The sequence below is a fragment of the Trematomus bernacchii genome, unplaced genomic scaffold (assembly GCF_902827165.1).
Source record: "Trematomus bernacchii unplaced genomic scaffold, fTreBer1.1, whole genome shotgun sequence".
Lineage (NCBI taxonomy): Eukaryota > Metazoa > Chordata > Actinopteri > Perciformes > Nototheniidae > Trematomus > Trematomus bernacchii.
The window spans coordinates 15,010,902-15,027,854 of NW_022988050.1; the positions used below are offsets into that span (position 1 = coordinate 15,010,902).

Consider the following 16,953-nt stretch of genomic DNA (forward strand, 5'->3'; position numbering starts at 1 on the left):
TCTAAGGCTATCGCTATTGGGTAATCCCCCTGCGCACCCGCGCAGCACTGAAACACTTGTAGTCCACGCCCACCCGCAAGGTGGGCCCCACCCTCGGGGTCCCTTCCGGTATAAATAGGAAGGAGGCCCTACAATCTGCTCCCACACAAAACAACTTTTCTTCAGCTATTCGTGGAGCCAGTGGGGCCCAGAACTTAGAGGGCTACGCCAATACTCATAGAAGCTGGAGTTACAGGTAACTTCAGTTCTATTTCGTATATGGCTTCGCCCTCTAAGGCTATCGCTATTGGGTTAAGGGCGAAGCAAGATGTAGTCTGCGCCCCACTGGGTCTGCCCGGTACTGCTCAGATAACAACCCATGCCTATTGCGCCATGCGAATGGCGCATCACAGTCCCTGGAATATAGCATAACATGAATATTCTCCATGAGGGGACGAAGGCTGGGAACAATACAAACCTGCCGCTGTGAAAAAGTAGAGACTAAGGTCACACTTTGTCCAGCGATAAACAAAAGGGGGGAACAAAGGCAGCTCTCTGCGTGTAGACAGGCAGGAGAGCGCACAGCTGGATCCCTGACATCACTCACTCTGACAAGACACTCCGTACAAAATGTGTCAGAGGAAAAAAGGAAACATCCCTCTCACAAGAGGGAAAAAGGGCCGCTCTCCGCGTGCCGAGAGGCAGGAGAGAGGCGCACAGCTGGGTCCCTGACGTCACTCACTCTGACAGGACACTCAGTACAGGGTGTGTTAGAGAGGAATGGGAGACATCCCTCAAATAAAATGTATTAAATGAACAGGGGGAAGACCAAGATGCAGCAGTGCAAATGTGTTCCACCGACATTCCTCCGTGCAAAGCCGCGGAGGAGGAAATTCCTCTGGTGGAGTGCGCACTGATGTTCCCCGGGGGATCCACCCCATAGGAGACATATGCCTGCGACACAGCCTCACACAGCCAGTGTGACAGCCGTTGTGCAGACAGAGGCTGCCCGAATGAGCGCTCTCTGTAATGCACAAACAGGCGCTGGGAACGGCGCAAAGCAGCTGTGCGCGCCACATAGCAGGACAGCGCGCGCACGGGACAGAGGAGATGAGATGTGGCTTCCTCCTCCGACCTGTGAGGGGGAGGAAAGAAGCCATCCAAGGTGATCACTCTTGACCTAAAAGAGCTCATGATGACCTTTGGCATAAAAGCCGGGTTAGGGCGTAAAACAGCTGAACTGCCATCTCCTTGGGACCGGAGACATGACGGAGCCACAGAGAGCGCAGACAAATCACTCACCCTTTTCGCTGATAGAGCCAAAAGTAATACTACTTTGGCTGATAACAGTTTAAGGGGAACCTGATCTAAAGGTTCAAATGGGGCTTTGCTTAGTGCGCGTAACACCAAAGCCAAATCCCACTGAGGCGCCAGTGTGCGTGACACAGGTCTGAGTCTCCGTACTCCTCGCATAAAACGGCTGGGTGGCTGCTGATCGCTCCCTCCGCCTGGGAGAGAGCGCCCCAGCGCCACGGAACTTCCCACGGTCTGCCTGACAGCGTAGGCATGGAAACCAGGACGCTCCCGTGCGCTCCGGGGCTATCAGGACCGCTGATAGCCGCTTCTCCCGCACTCAGTCCGGGAACCAGTGCGAGCCCCTCTGTTCAATTCGCCGGGAATATACATTGCTCTGATGGAGAGCAACGTGTGTGCGCGCCCAGAATAGCAGCCGCCTGGCTGCGTTCAGAAGCTGCGCAGATCGTACTCCTCCCTGGCGATTGAGGTAGGCTGCCGTGACCTGTTGTCTGTGCGAATCAACACATGTTTGATTGTACAGCAACGGGGCGAAGTGCTGGAATACTCCCCAAAACGGAGAGCAGCTCCAGCACATTTACCTCTGACGCACGGGGTCGATGCGCAGGCGAATGAACCACCTCTGGAGTCTCCTCCTGTGGGGGAGACCCAGGGGGATCACCACGTGACCAGCTGACGTCATGCTGAGCAGCTGTATCACGGAGAGGGCTGTCACCACGCTGCGGGATGTGACACGCCGGAGGAGAGCTGTCAGTTTCTCCACTCTCTGCCGCGAGAACCGCGAGAACCGCGCTCTCATGCTGGCTGAGTTTAATTCCACTCTCAGATAAATGATTGTCTGAGAGGGAAGAGGACAGATCTTCTTCCAATGTATGAAAAAACCCAGGCTTTGACAGATGCGATACGAGATGTAACATCTGTAAAGCAACTTCCTCCCTGGAGCGAGCCCGCAATAGCAGGTCGTCCAGATAAAACCACACTCTCATCCCTCCTCTGTGTAGTGGCTCCAGCCTTCTCTACACACCTTGAAAATGTGCGAGGAGCCAGGGAATATCTGAACGGCAGACGATTGTCTGGTCTAATATTCCCTGAAATGAGAAACGCAGGGATTTCCTGTGTTTCGGGATGATGGGTATGCATGCTTCAGGTTTATGGAAATGAACCAGTCGTCCTGGTGAACACATTCCAGCACCTGTTTGATCGTCAGCATGTGGAATACTGACAGATCGAGGATGGGTCTCATTCCCCCAGTCTTTTTCGGGATTAGAAAAATAACGGGAGTAAAACCCCCTGATTTTCCTCCCTTTGAGGAACCCTGGAAATAGCCTCTTTCAACAGGAGTTCTTGCAGCTCTGAATGGAGCGCAAGACACTGTTCCTGGGATGACAGGAGTGTTTCTTGTATCCCATTGAACTGTGGGGGGGGAAGAGGCGAACTGCAGGGTGTACCCTCTGCTTGATCAGCCTGCTCATCCATCTGTCCATCAGACACATGTGCTGCCACTCTGAGAAACACTCTGAGAGCGGGCGCACATGCTCGAGATGTGTTGTGGTCGTCATGGCGACGAGCCACGTCAGAGCCCTCGCCGCCGCTGCCCGTGAGGCAACCCAAGGTGGGCCTGGAGCGAAAGGGCTGTGAGGGAGCCTCCACACGCTACGTTTCACTCCGGCTCTCATCATGAGGCGTGTACACGCTCAGGGGATGAATGGAGGTGGGTGCAGTGCTGTCCACACAAGGCGTTATAACGGCGCTCATGGGTTTATTATGACCGTGTGTAGGAGGCGTATCTCGGACAGAGGAATGCCGCGAGCTCTGCAGTTTATTAACCGTTAGGTTAAAACCGGCAGGCTTCTGCAGCGAGCCCTGCTGTCTACTAATCAACAGATTAGTGGCAGCCGGTTTACACAGAGTGGGGGATATGTGAGAAACACTTGTTACTGATGACTCAGACAAAAAGTTGGAAAATGAACACACTTTATTTTACTCACAACCCCCCAAAACGTCAGAACCGGCTCTGCTTCCTCGGAGGCTCTCGCGGAGCAGACCAGGAGCGGGGGAGCCTCACTTCCCTTTGCCTCGCCACCGGGAGACCCTGTCACTGGGGTGGCGGGGGAGCGGAGACGTGGGACGGAGCCCCTGCAGCCGCCGAAGGGCGAGCCTGACGCCGAGGTGGTTGCTGTGGGCGTCTCTCCGCTTGCGGCCGCTGTGGCCGGTGTGGACGCTGCGGCTGCTGCGGGCGTTGGTGCCGCTGTGGGCGCCCAGCAGGCTGGAGCCAGCTGACATGCTGGCGAATGTCGTCCGCCTGTTCCGCCGCCGTCTTCATGGACTCCACCATAGCGTGGAACTGGTGTCCGAACAGCCCGTCCGGGCTGATTGGAGCGTCCAGCAGCACTTTTCTGGCCGTCTCCGTAACGGACGCCTGCTGCAGCCAGAGGTGGCGCTGGATCTGTGTCACCCACGCGGCAATCCTCGCCTGGGAGACAGCGACGGACGCGCACAGAGTGAGCGCTGTGCTGGCCGCCTTGCTGATCTCCTCTGCCTCGTCAGCGGCCAAGGTGGTGGACCGCTCTACCAGGGTCACCACCGAGTTGGAGAGCAGCGCGAGGTTATTCGCCGCCGCCGACACCTGAAAGGCACACTGGTGCACCCGGTCGGCCTGGCGGGCGACATACTGGTCTCTGGGGGCGGTCAACGTAGGGCACCGTCCGGCGATCATGTTGGCCTGTCTTGGCTCGGCTCCAGAGAAGGGATGGCTGGGAAACCAGCATCTGTGAACCCCTCCACCTTGGTGTGGGGAACAAATGTGGCCACCGGAGCCTTCAGGGTCCTCGGGTTCGCCGCCGCCCCCTCCTGGTACCCCCTGATGGTGGGGAAGCGTGGCCAGACCGGATCACTCCTGACCGTCTGCACCCGCGAAAAAACTCCGGCCATGTCGTCCGGAGCACACCTCTCCTGAGCTAGGGGAACGGGGAGACCTCTGCAGGCGGCCGCCTTGCATATGATCTCCGGCAGTTCCCCCAGTATGCCACCTATCGCCGGCAGCGCCGTGGTGACGGAGAAGGGGACCGCGTGCTCGGCCGCCAAGCCGGCACCCTGCTCCGGCTCTGTCTCCCCCGTCCGGGGGAGAGGAGGGAGGGGAGAACCGCACGGTGAACCGTGGAGGGAGGCGGGGTAGGAGTCGTCCGACTCCTGCCCGGCACTCGGCTCCAGGGACATGAGGCTGCCGTCCACAGGCTCGAAAGCCTGGACGGGCCAATCGTCGTCCTCGGCCGCAGCAGCGAGAGCGTCCGCTCTTCGCTTCCTGTCGTCCAAGGGGAGACGGGCACAGTGTGTGCATGCGACCTGCTGGCTGAGAGCCACGTACGCGTGCTCTGACCCCAGGCAGGATTCGCATATCGTGTGCTGGTCGTAGCTCATGATATATCCAGAGCCACATGAGGGACAATCTCTCACACAATTGCTAGTCATGATTACTCTGTAATTGAAGTGTCTCTTGTGCTTCAGTAACGGGGTGCTGAAGAAAAGAGGGAGCAGATTGTCGGGCCTCCTTCCTATTTATACCGGAAGGGAGCCCGAGGGTGGGGCCCACCTTGCGGGTGGGCATGGACTACAAGTGTTTCAGTGCTGCGCGGGTGCGCAGGGGAATTACCCAATAGCGATAGCCTTAGAGGGCGAAGCCATATACGAAATAGAACTGCACCCCTGTCAGACGAGACATAAACCACGTGATGACACGTTAGGCTCGTGTTGTGTTCAAGGACCCTGACCTTGGCCAGGAAAAACAGGCACTCGCTTGTTTAATTTTTTTGCGGTCTAGATTTCTTTAATTTTTGCGTGTGTTTATAAATTACCTCGAGGGCCGTATCAAATGGTCTTGCGGACCGTATACGGACCGGAGGCCTTAGGTTCCCCACCCCTGCTCTATAGTCTATATCCAATTAATTTAATATGAATTAAGCAGCATTTTATAAAATAAAAAAAAGAGACAGATAATGTTAAGGTGAAATAATAAATGGTTTATGTGGTTGGATAGCAAAGAGACTTTTTCAAAAACGGAGAACTAATAAGCACCAAACAACGTACAATATATTTTTACTTCAGGGGACATATTCTTGTGTTGGAAGATTGATGGCGTTAGTTTCTGTGTTAGGCCACCATCTTCTCAGCGTCCTCTGGATTTCTTTTTGGACCTGAAAGATAAAAAAGGATCTAATGCTGTTCATTCTGACACTGATTGAGTTGTACAGTATAGTTGAGATTTTAGTTTCATACAAACTTATCTTACCTCTCCATTTAGATAGCAGTACAGCAGAGCAACAATAAAACCCTGGAGTAACAGGAAACAAAAGTTAGGAAAGTGATGTTGCATGTATTAATTCATACCAAATGTTAACATTTGTTTGTTGCTGTTGATATGACAGTTAATAATTTTTTCAGAAAAAGATTATCAAATACATTTTGTCTTTTTTAGACCAAACTTTAATCAAAACAATAATCAGAAAAACAATTCAGGCAACAAAAACGATCATTAGTTGCAGCCCAAATGTCTTTTACCAATAGTCCACAGATACAGTATTGTTGAATAGATTTATATAATAGATCTGTTACCTGGAAGGAGCCTAAAACTAACTCAAAGTAGAGTCGAGGCCCCACGCCCAGATGTTCTGGGATCAGAGCAAACACCACGTAGTGAACCCCGAACAGAGGGATGAGCAGCAGGGTGGAGCGCAGCAGCGTCCTGTAGAGGACAGCAGAGGATACTTTACACACTGACAGAGGACAGCAGAGGACACTTTACACACTGACAGAGGACAGCAGAGGACAATTTACACACTGACAGAGGACAGCAGAGGATACTTTACACACTGACAGAGGACAGCAGAGGACAATTTACACACTGACAGAGGACAGCAGAGGACACTTTACACACTGACAGAGGACAGCAGAGGACACTTTACACACTGACAGAGGACAGCAGAGGACAATTTACACACTGACAGAGGACAGCAGAGGATACTTTACACACTGACAGAGGACAGCAGAGGACAATTTACACACTGACAGAGGACAGCAGAGGACACTTTACACACTGACAGAGGACAGCAGAGGACACTTACCCACTGACAGAGGACAGCAGAGGACACTTTACACACTGACAGAGGACAGCAGAGGACACTTTACCCACTGACAGAGGACAGCAGAGGACACTTTACCCACTGACAGAGGACAGCAGAGGACACTTTACACACTGACAGAGGACAGCAGAGGACACTTTACCCACTGACAGAGGACAGCAGAGGACACTTTACACACTGACAGAGGACAGCAGAGGACACTTTACACACTGACAGAGGACAGCAGAGGACACTTTACCCACTGACAGAGGACAGCAGAGGACACTTTACACACTGACAGAGGACAGCAGAGGACACTTTACCCACTGACAGAGGACAGCAGAGGACACTTTACACACTGACAGAGGACAGCAGAGGACACTTTACACACTGACAGAGGACAGCAGAGGACACTTTACACACTGACAGAGGACAGCAGAGGACACTTTACACACTGACAGAGGAGAGATGGGAGGGTGGAGAGAGTTACCTGTACAGCCGGGTGTCACTTTGGTTCACATGTGTGGCCTTTGTCTTCTGAACGATGATCCTGCTGATGTTCAGGAAGATCCCGAGGTTTACCTGTTGAGTATTTTATCACAGTTACTGCAGACTCAATACACGATGCAATATTACTCTTTCCTCAGTTCAAGTCTGAGATGACTCTTCATTACAGCAGCTAAATGCGCATAGTTGACCATGAATTAAAATGTTAGACAAGAAACAAGGAAACAGGCATTTTAAATAACATTACAATTACTGAAGACAAAACGTTGAAGACCATTTAATGTACATTTTGTTTTGGATTAAATTCTTTAAAATTATGAGACATGTACCACCAATTTGATGGTCATTTGTTTAATATTGAATGTCTTCTGTAGGAATAATTTATCCATGAAAAACAATATGTCCATTAAAAAATCAGTCTGACAAATCAACACATTTGATTAAAGGTATGGGTGAAACTTTTGGCCGAGAGTTTGATAAGATTATTGTTCCCACTTTCAGGTAACCTACTATAAATATGAAGCTACAGCTAGCAGCCAGTCACTTAGCTTAGCATAAAGACAGGAAAAAGGGGGAAACAGCAAGCATCATGTCCAAATATAACAATCAATCTCAAAAGCTCACTCGTTATTAATTTAGTTTTTTTTTTAACTGTACATGTTTGTTGTCTGTACACAACCGGAAAAAATCTGCCACTTCCTTACAGAGCCCCTCCTCCAACACACACGAACGCGCACATGACCAATGAGGGCACGGGATAAGTTTGTGCACAGATGGAAGGCTGACAGGCAGGTAGGCCATCCAGTTATTTTAGCCGGGCCGGCTAAAATGATTGGTCGTGCTTTTTACAGCGCTACGGCTTCCACAGATGACATTTTTTATGTATTTATTGTCAAAGCATTTAATATATTCATTGCTATCGGGATGTTAAGAGCATTCCATGGAATATAACAAAAAGTGTTTCTGAAATAAATTACATACCCCACCTTTAAGTAACTGGGCAGCATATTAAGAAAATCTTCCAGCAGTGTGAAAGTGAATGAACGCATCAACTCATTCATAAAATGTTAGTCTATATTATTCTGGAATGGGCATATTAGTTTTGATAATTCTGCATAATGAATACTTTGAGTTTCCTTATGCTCAGATGTTTGAATGCATTCCTAAGTAAGGACAGAATATGTTTACCTTATAGTTTTGCTACTTATTCTGCAAGTAAAAGAGAGTGCTTCTTTCACCACAGGTGGTATCAATCTTTTCGTGTAACTCTTGGGATTAAAGCATATAGCCTTATTTCCCCAAAAATATTGAGCTATCCCTTTAAAAAGGAAAGCAAGAAAGCTTCCTCTGGGGATATATTGTCACTTCCAAGCTGCTATAAGAAAACCGTTAAAAGAGGAAATGTTCAATCCCAGAATGTAGTTCTTGCTGGAGATATGTGTGCTGAACATGTGCTTACAAAGATGGAGAGCAGGATGGGAATCTTGATAATCCACCACAAGCGGCTCTCCAGGTTATCCCAACACCTGCACATACAGAAATGACCCTCCATTAACATCAAATAATGATATGAAAATCTGAGAGATATTTGCACAATACTGACCCCTCATCATCAAGCTGATTCTTCAGCAGGGCCCAGATTACAAGAGTCACTGAGGGAGTACCTATAAAATCAGATCCTTAATCAGCAATACAGGTGGATAAACATGAATACAGTCAGTATAAATCTAAATACTGCAAACCCCAGCCGATGATGGCGTAGACCCTGAAGAGCTTGGTGGTGTGAGAGAAGGTGAAGAGCAGCAGGCTCTGCAGGTACAGACCCTCCACCAGCAGCCAGCAGAAGTTACACAGAACACAGAAGTGGAAGAACGTCACAGCCGCTTTGCACCAGAGCTGAGGAGAGATAAAGGGTTTAACATTACAGAACAGTTTCAAATCAAAGCATTTATCATTCTTCGAAAAGTTGTGCCTTACATTAATGTAATGTATCTGTTAAAAATCTTCTCAAAGATTGTTGGTCAACCCTGTCAGAGACTTTATGACCCGGCATACCATAATAACCTAGTGAGGCTGTCCAACAACACCATCTCTGACCCAAACCAAGTTCTGAACAGTGAATATGAACTGCTACCATCTTAATGGGAGATACAGGGTCCCACGATTCAATAAGGTCAGACTGAAGCACTCCTTTGTGCATCAGTCAATCCTCACAGTAAATACAGAGCTGATCCCAGATCAAATGCACGCCAAGGGTCATTGAGCATGTTTTCTCTCAGTGATAGTGCTGTTATGTTAAATGTTTGTTGTTTGTTTTTCATGTATTGTGTCTTGACATTTGTCTATGTTGATGTTACACATGGAGCTGCTGTGATGCAAGTCAAATTTCAGACTTGATCTGAACAATAAAGTATTATCGTATCGTATCGTATAAATCTTCTGTTGTAGCATAAAAGTGTTAAAGGTCTCCTATTATACTATTTTTAGGCATATACCATAGGTCTCAGATATATACAAAAACATGTCTATAAAGTGTTTTGCTCAAAATACCGAACAGATCACCCATTCTAGCCATGCCTCATACCCCTCTATTTCAGCCCTGTTAAAGAAATGCTGATTCTGGGTCCGTAGATTAAATAAATAAATAAAGAAAGCCGAGACGAGAGCTCATGCAGGAGAATTCTACCCAGATACTCAGCTAAATGCTGCCATGATTAAACGCCATATTATGTTCCAAACCACATCAAGGATTATATCTGAAACAGTATGGAGCTCAAATGCTTTCTCTCACGGGTTGTGTGGTGTGGGTAAGGAGGAAAAGAGAGAAGGTTGTATTGTCAGGGACACATATTTATGTATAAAGGACATCAAAAAGTGTATTTTGCATTTTGCAGGAGACCTTTTAAAGCACGAAAGTGTTTTTTAATATGTTGTACATCAAGGTCGGTTTTAAGTGCGATATGGTTATGAACAATGATCTAATTGTTTAGAGTAGGCCCGTTTAAATGCAAACTCAACTTCAATCAGTCAATCGACAAAAAAATGATTAGAATCTATTATGAGATAGACTTTTCGCCCGTTCACAAAATGTAACGTACACTTCAAATCTCAATTGGTTACTAATGCATATCTTTTTCACAATGATCTCTTTACATTGCACATTATACTTTATACATTACGTACTTTACACTGTGAGCTTTTGCACATACTTATTTCTAGCACCCTTATAATATTTCTATTGTCAAGTACTCTATTTTATATGAATGTTTGGAGGCGTTTGCAGTACTTGCTCTCTTACTTTGTTATTTGTTATGAGTCAATTGTTTTTTATTTAAAAACCTTCTTGGCAAATTGTATAATTCTTATCGTTTCAGTCATTTACTGAATAAAAAAAGGGCAAACATGCAAAACATTTTCAGATTAAAACTTTTGAAATAGGAGGGTTTTTTGCGCCATACAAAATCATTTGGGATTGTACTTTTCCCAGACGAAATAAGACATCAAGTCATCTTGGGCTCATGGCCATTTTGAATTTCTCAAAAAACACAACAATTGGCAGATTGACCAATAATCATCTTGTATAGATGACTACAAAATGTAGGACACAAAGACACATTTGCCGATAATGAAAATACTCTTCATAAATAAAACGCCCTCATTTGACCCCCACCCCCCCACTGTTCTTACTGTGGACACGGTGCAGTGGTCCGTGCTTTTGTCGGCAAACAACACGACATCTTTGACGAACACAGCGAGACTCCTCAGCATGAAGCTCGCAAACAGGTGGAGGTGGATGTAGTTGCGCGTGCAGAGCAGCCTCCTGAGAGGAGACATATTGTCACAAACATTTTGTTATTACATTTTAATTACTAGATTTTACTCTTAAGTTGTTATGATGTGAAAATAAAGCAACCTGAAGCAGCAGAAGAGCAGAACAGCGATGAAGAGAGCAGCCAGAGACGCTCCGTACCCGACACTGTAGATCAACCTCAGGGTATCAAAGTAGTTTTTCTGGAGGGAAATATGAAATATTGATTAATCAGAGACTTAAAGGACTGAATCTCTGGTTCCCTGCTGCCAAAAGGGATTTGAATCGGATCATAAGGCATGCTGAACTCTCTCCACTGTACCTCTTTGCCCATGTCTCCATCTTCCTCTTCCTCTTCACCTTCATAGTAACAGGCTGTATAATACGGCACGCTGGGCTCACTCCATCCTCGGTCTGTACACTGCCTCGTGATGAGAACTGTGAGGGAAACGTTTCAGCATACTTTAGGATGTTAAAGTCTTAAATAAAAAAAATTGTTTCTAAAACAATCCTTGGAAAGAAATGAAGCATTGTTGTTATGCTATTAGATGTAGGTAACTGAATCAAATTACTACATAAGAGAGAAATTGTGAATTGTATATATTTCTGCAACACAAAATATCTTTTAGATTATTGAAATAAATTAAATAAGTAAGTTAATAATATGGTATTGTGTGGGGAGATAGACATACAATATATTCTTATAAACATTATTATAATTATCCCATGCAAAGTAAGGAGGACAGTATTCAGACAACAGACCGACACCTTGACTTTACATTCAGATGAATAATTGTTATTTTAATTATAGTAGCATTTATGCCGAAAATGTGTCTTTAAATGTATGTTTCATTCATTTAACATCATTTTAACTGACTTTTTTTATTGCATCTAGTATTGACGCAGTCTTTGAAATGTTATCATTTTCTTGTTAGAATCCCTTTTTAAAGGTTAACTAGACTCTGCAGACTTGATGGTGTCTGTGTGTGATATAGAACGTTTACCTGGAGGAGTGTCAGGCTTCAGTAAGGGCAGAGGACAGTGGACAGAGATCATCTGTCCCTCAGAGGCAGACGGCCAACAACTCACTCCGTCCCACTCCGTCACACAACCTTAACATTCAAATACAAAAGAATCACTGAGAAAATCTTTCTATTATGCTTTGAACTTGATTTATTTGTGTCCCTGGATCAGTTACCTGCACTTGTATTACTCGGCTGAAGTGAAGCATCCGTGTTCATCTGTAGTTTACACTCATTTTCTTTATTTTGTATATAAAGAACAATTAAACACTCTGGATGAGTTGACATCGCCTGATAGAAAGAAAAAAAAATGGGCACAAAAAAAAAAACAGGTTAATTGAATTGATGCTCACCTTAGTTTTCATTACATTCTACAAAACGTTATGCACAGTATCTCATGGTAATACATGTTTTCATCCCCCTGCATCACTGTAACCCACGGTTGTTCTAACTATAATTTAGGGACATTTCCCAAATACATAAATAACGGTTTATAGTAACTGTTGCAGATTTTGTACAATATTTCCTTTTGATAGTTGCAAACTTACCATGTAGCGTGTGATGACCAGGAGGTAAACGGCAGCAGTCAGACTGAAGTCCATCTTTCAATCATTCAAAAGTCAAGTGTAAAACAAACTATCGCTCTCCGTCGTCCATCATATAAAAAGCATCTGTTTAAGGTTTTGGTCAAATGAAGGATTGGTAAACTGCTTCCTCTGTGCAGCTGCAGTGATGTGAAGCATTGTAAAACAAACATCTCTGTTAAGAGGATGACATCACCTGAGCAGCACGACACTAACTGAACAGCAGGAGGAAAAGCTGAAAACAAGGGGACTTCAATTCACTGCAATATTAATGCAGCACACTGTACACATTATAACAGACTCCTTTAGATGAATCGGGTATAAATATTACCATGACATTTCCCCAGGTGATTACTAAGACAAATATTTTTTATTTTATCTAATGTTAACTATTAGTAAATTAAGGAGAAATGAACCGACACATAGAGACAAAGTAAGTAAAATAAATGCCTTAAAGTGTATTGCAACATTTTCCTTCCCCAATTCTTAAAATTGACCATTGCATGATCAAAACATGTCGGTCAAAGTTTTAAAATCTGCATTAAGTTTAATTATTTTATTTATTCCACATGCCATGATTTGTAGTTTATATAATGCAATATTTAATAGAAAAACAACACCTGCTGTGAAACCCTGCAGTACTGCAGGATGAGAAGCTGTACTGCAACTCTGACTACTTTTAAATCCAGGCTGAAGACTTTTCTTTTTGCCGCTGCTTTTAATTGAACTATTCATATCTTAAACTGCACTGTAACTTTCATTCATGTATTTTTTCTTTTAATGTTTATTTTATTATCTTTGCTTTTTAATGACTGTTTTTAAATGCCATTTTCTTAATGTCTTTCATTGTTGTAAAGCACTTTGAATGGCCATGTGTTGAAAGGTGCTATATAAATAAACTTGCCTTGCCTTGCCTTGCCTTACTGATGGTTTTACTGTGAGTCCATATCATATGGAAGACATCAAGTGATTCTTTAATCTGTCATATAACATTTAAACACTTACAGTTCAACATTTCCCTTTGGGAAGCAGCTAACAATTACTTTTATTATCAGTTAATCTACCGAATATTTTCTTGATTTCTCAATTGGGAGAGTTAATGTGACTTATTTGTTTGTGTTTTTGTATCTACTGGATTTAAGTTTGTCTGGTAAATGGTCTGTGACATGAGTTGTTTGTTTAATGTACTGATTATTATTTGGGGTTAAAAAATACAGACATTTTATGTTGAAAGTGAATTGGTTGATTATTATTTTTTCCTTTGCAAACTTCAGGAGCTAGGTCACCGGGCTATCCCTCTGTTTCTGCGTGTTTAAGCATATCATTTTTTGACAGCTGGCTATATTAAATATTCCTCTGTCTGGCGTCCAAATTAAATGTATTCGTTCAGGGATAACACCTACGCTACAGAAATGTCAGGCATTAGTGAACAATTTTAATTTGTTATAATATGCATGACACAGTACATTAAACCATCTTTACAGAATGATAGGATGAATTCACGCATCAGTGAGACTGAAACTCCTGCTGCAATATCTCCCTCTAGTGTTTGATTCCAGACTTGTTGAGGCAGTTTTGCTGTCCACAAGTACTAGTACTTACTTTACTTGAGTATTTTCATTTGTTAGCAATTTACTTCTGCTCCACTTCATTTGGTTGACAGCTCCAGTTACTAATTTATTAGTGTAACATTTTTATATGTCCCATGTCTACGTTTCTGCACATGTATTGCGTTGTAAATGTAAGTGATAAACCAAAGCATTGTACATAAATATCTGAAAAACTGATAGTTTTGTAGTATGAGTTGCTAGGCTATGCTAACCGGCCGCCTGCTCTGCTGTTTCCAGTCTGTGTGCTAAGCTAAGTTAAGTGGCTGCTAGCAATAGCTTCATATTCATTGTATAGGTACATTATGTGAGATATTGATATTTTAGTCTAACTCTCAGAAGAAAGCAGATAAGCTTATCTCAACAAACATTTGAACCATTTTCTTGTCAAAACAACATTTGTATCACTTTTGAATGTGCCTGGAAAGAAACACATGTCCTGCAGTCAGTGAAGTGGCTCCTGCAGTTCACAGACTGATGACCACATGAGGATTTGTGAAAGGGAGATTTTCCTCCCGAGAAGGATTCCCACGGCAGCACCTGGCCCACAGTGAACTCTCTCCAGGATAAATCCAATCATCTTCAGCCACACAGCTCGTGGCAGCTGTTGCATTAGGCAACTCTCCAAAGAGGAGAAAGGGAGGGAGGGAGGAAAAAGAAAGAAAGAAAGAAGGAACAAAGAACCTTGTCCTGATTATAGCTTCAACATTCCCAAACACTTCTGAGCGTCACTTATTCCACTGTGCCGGTGTACTTGGTGTAAAAGTTTGCACCCAGTGTGTGTGTGTGTGTGTGTGTGTGTGTGTGTGTGTGTGTGTGTGTGTGTGTGTGTGTGTGTGTGTGTGTGTGTGTGTGTGTGTGTGTGTGTGTGTGTGTGTGTGTGTGTGTGTGTGTGTGTGTGTGTGTGTGTGTGTGTGTGTGTGTGTGTGTGTGTGTGTGTGTGTGTGTGTGTGTGTGTGTGTGTGTGTGTGTGTGTGTGTGTGTGTGTGTGTGTGTGTGTGTGAGTGTGTGTGAGAGATAGTTAGAGGCCACAGCAAGGGCAGTGAAAGAGCAGCGCACAAGGGTGCACTGTTTAGTCCCCCGCGCCTCCATGTTGTATATGCCAAGACTCGACCTTTGTGTGCTGACTACACCAATCTGTTACTGTAGCTACTGTTCAATCCAGAGCTCTCACACAAAATCATTGTTTTTTATTTTATAAAATGAGGCCATTTATAATCATTTTTATTTCCGCTTAATGGAATACTTAACGAAATTACTCACCCTGTGTTACTTCCAATTGCTGAAGAATTTTTTTTTCTTTTTTCTCACATGCTTTGACAGTTAACTAAGAATGACATTTTTTTTATTAATTGGAGTAAATGGGGGGCCATGTTTAGGAACAATTACATCATTTATTCCTTTAAGTGGCTTTGAGATTGCCAAATCATCTATTTCACACTATATTGAATCTTTATGACTGTGTATTTATAGCTGTATCTACAAATACTACTGTATGTCTTGTGCATAATTTTACAAGTTATTAGAAATTCCGTCATCAGGTTCACTATCTTTTAATTTTAAGCAAATCTTCGTCAGGCCGCTGCTATATATGGAAAGATAGTGACCTTATTTAAATAAAGAAATTACATTTATAAAATATCTTAATAACTAGCACATAAACCGTCTGTCACTGACACTGTTATTCACATTGATGGATATAATGTATTCGGAACGGATCGTAAGGGCAGAGCTGGTGGTGTTGCAATATACACTGCTGAGAAACTACAGTGCTCTGTCCTTCACTCAATTTCAATTCCAAGGCAATTTGAGTTGCTAGCAGTCCAAATAACTATAGCAAATGCTCCTCTCACTGTTATTGGCTGTTATAGGCCTCTATCGGCCATCATGGATGCAACTACTAGCCTTACTGAATTGTTGTCTAAGTTTTCTTCTGAAATCATATTATTGGGTGATTTAAATTGGGACTGGCTGAGTGATAAATCTTCACAGTTTAAGCAGGTTTGTGATTCTTTGAACTTAACTCAGCTTATTGATAGTCCCACTAGAATAAACCCTGCCAAACCCAATAACGATACCCTTATAGATGTCATTCTAACAAATGCAGCTCATAAGTATGTGTCTGTTGGTGTTTTTCCTAATGATATCAGTGACCATTGCACTATTGCTTGCGTTAGGAGCACTAAGTTGCCAAGGGCCTTATTGTGCTCAGGCGCTGCTTCAAACACTTCTCTGAGCAGGCTTTCCTACACGATCTGGCGGAGGTTAAATGGCACTTCACAGCATTAACTCCATCTGTCGATGTTGCGGTCCAATTCTTTATTGATCACTTTTTATCGATTATTAATAGACATGCCCCCCTTAGAAAATTCAGAGTTAAGAATAGGAACACTCCATGGTTTACTAGAGAACTATCTGATCTAATTCATGATCGAAATAAGCAATGGTCTTTAGCTAGAAAGTCTAACACTAGTGATGACTGGCTTCTTTTTCGTGTCCTCAGAAATAAATGTTCAGCCCTTATTAAAAAAAGCTAAAGCTGATTACTATCTGAGCTTAACCACTGATTGTTTTAATGACCATTCTAAGTTCTGGAAAACAATTAAATCACTTCAGAACAAGAAGGTTTCTAGTTTCCCTCAAAAACTGAAGGTCAGTGATTCTTTTATTTCAGATACAAATGATATATCTAATGCCTTTAATGCTCACTTCAAAAAGGCTGGTCACATTTTTGATGAGCAAAGTCATGACTCTCTGCATGGTCGCACTCACAGCCATAGTCAAGAGTTGAACTCCCCTGTTTTTGATTTCGCTTCTTTCTCGGTCTCTGAAGTCTTATACGGTTTGCACTCAATTGATCCTAAAAGGTCTGCCGGGCCTGACGGCCTCGATCCTTTCTTTTTAAAAATTGCAGCTCAGATGATAGCTCAACCAGTTACTGATATTTGTAATCTCTCCCTGTCCACTCACACACTGCCAGCTGTGTGGAAGCAAGCTCTTGTATCGCCCCTCTTGAAA

At 44.1% G+C, this 16,953-nt stretch overlaps 1 protein-coding gene across 1 annotated transcript; it reads right to left on the reverse strand.

Annotated features, from left to right (window-relative positions):
• Nucleotides 1–5,304: 5,304 nt before the first annotated feature.
• On the reverse strand, nucleotides 5,305–12,178 carry ghrhr2 (growth hormone releasing hormone receptor 2). Its single transcript, XM_034120153.1, has 12 exons — nucleotides 11,921–12,178; nucleotides 11,727–11,834; nucleotides 11,045–11,160; nucleotides 10,828–10,925; nucleotides 10,602–10,734; nucleotides 8,657–8,810; nucleotides 8,518–8,578; nucleotides 8,374–8,440; nucleotides 6,898–6,989; nucleotides 5,902–6,031; nucleotides 5,579–5,620; nucleotides 5,305–5,483 (listed from the first exon to the last, which is right to left on the reverse strand). The coding sequence occupies exons 1-12, from the start codon at nucleotides 12,030–12,032 to the stop codon at nucleotides 5,391–5,393; spliced, it is 1,206 nt and encodes a 401-aa protein (XP_033976044.1). The 5' UTR covers nucleotides 12,033–12,178; the 3' UTR covers nucleotides 5,305–5,390.
• Between the last annotated feature and the right edge of the window lie 4,775 nt (nucleotides 12,179–16,953).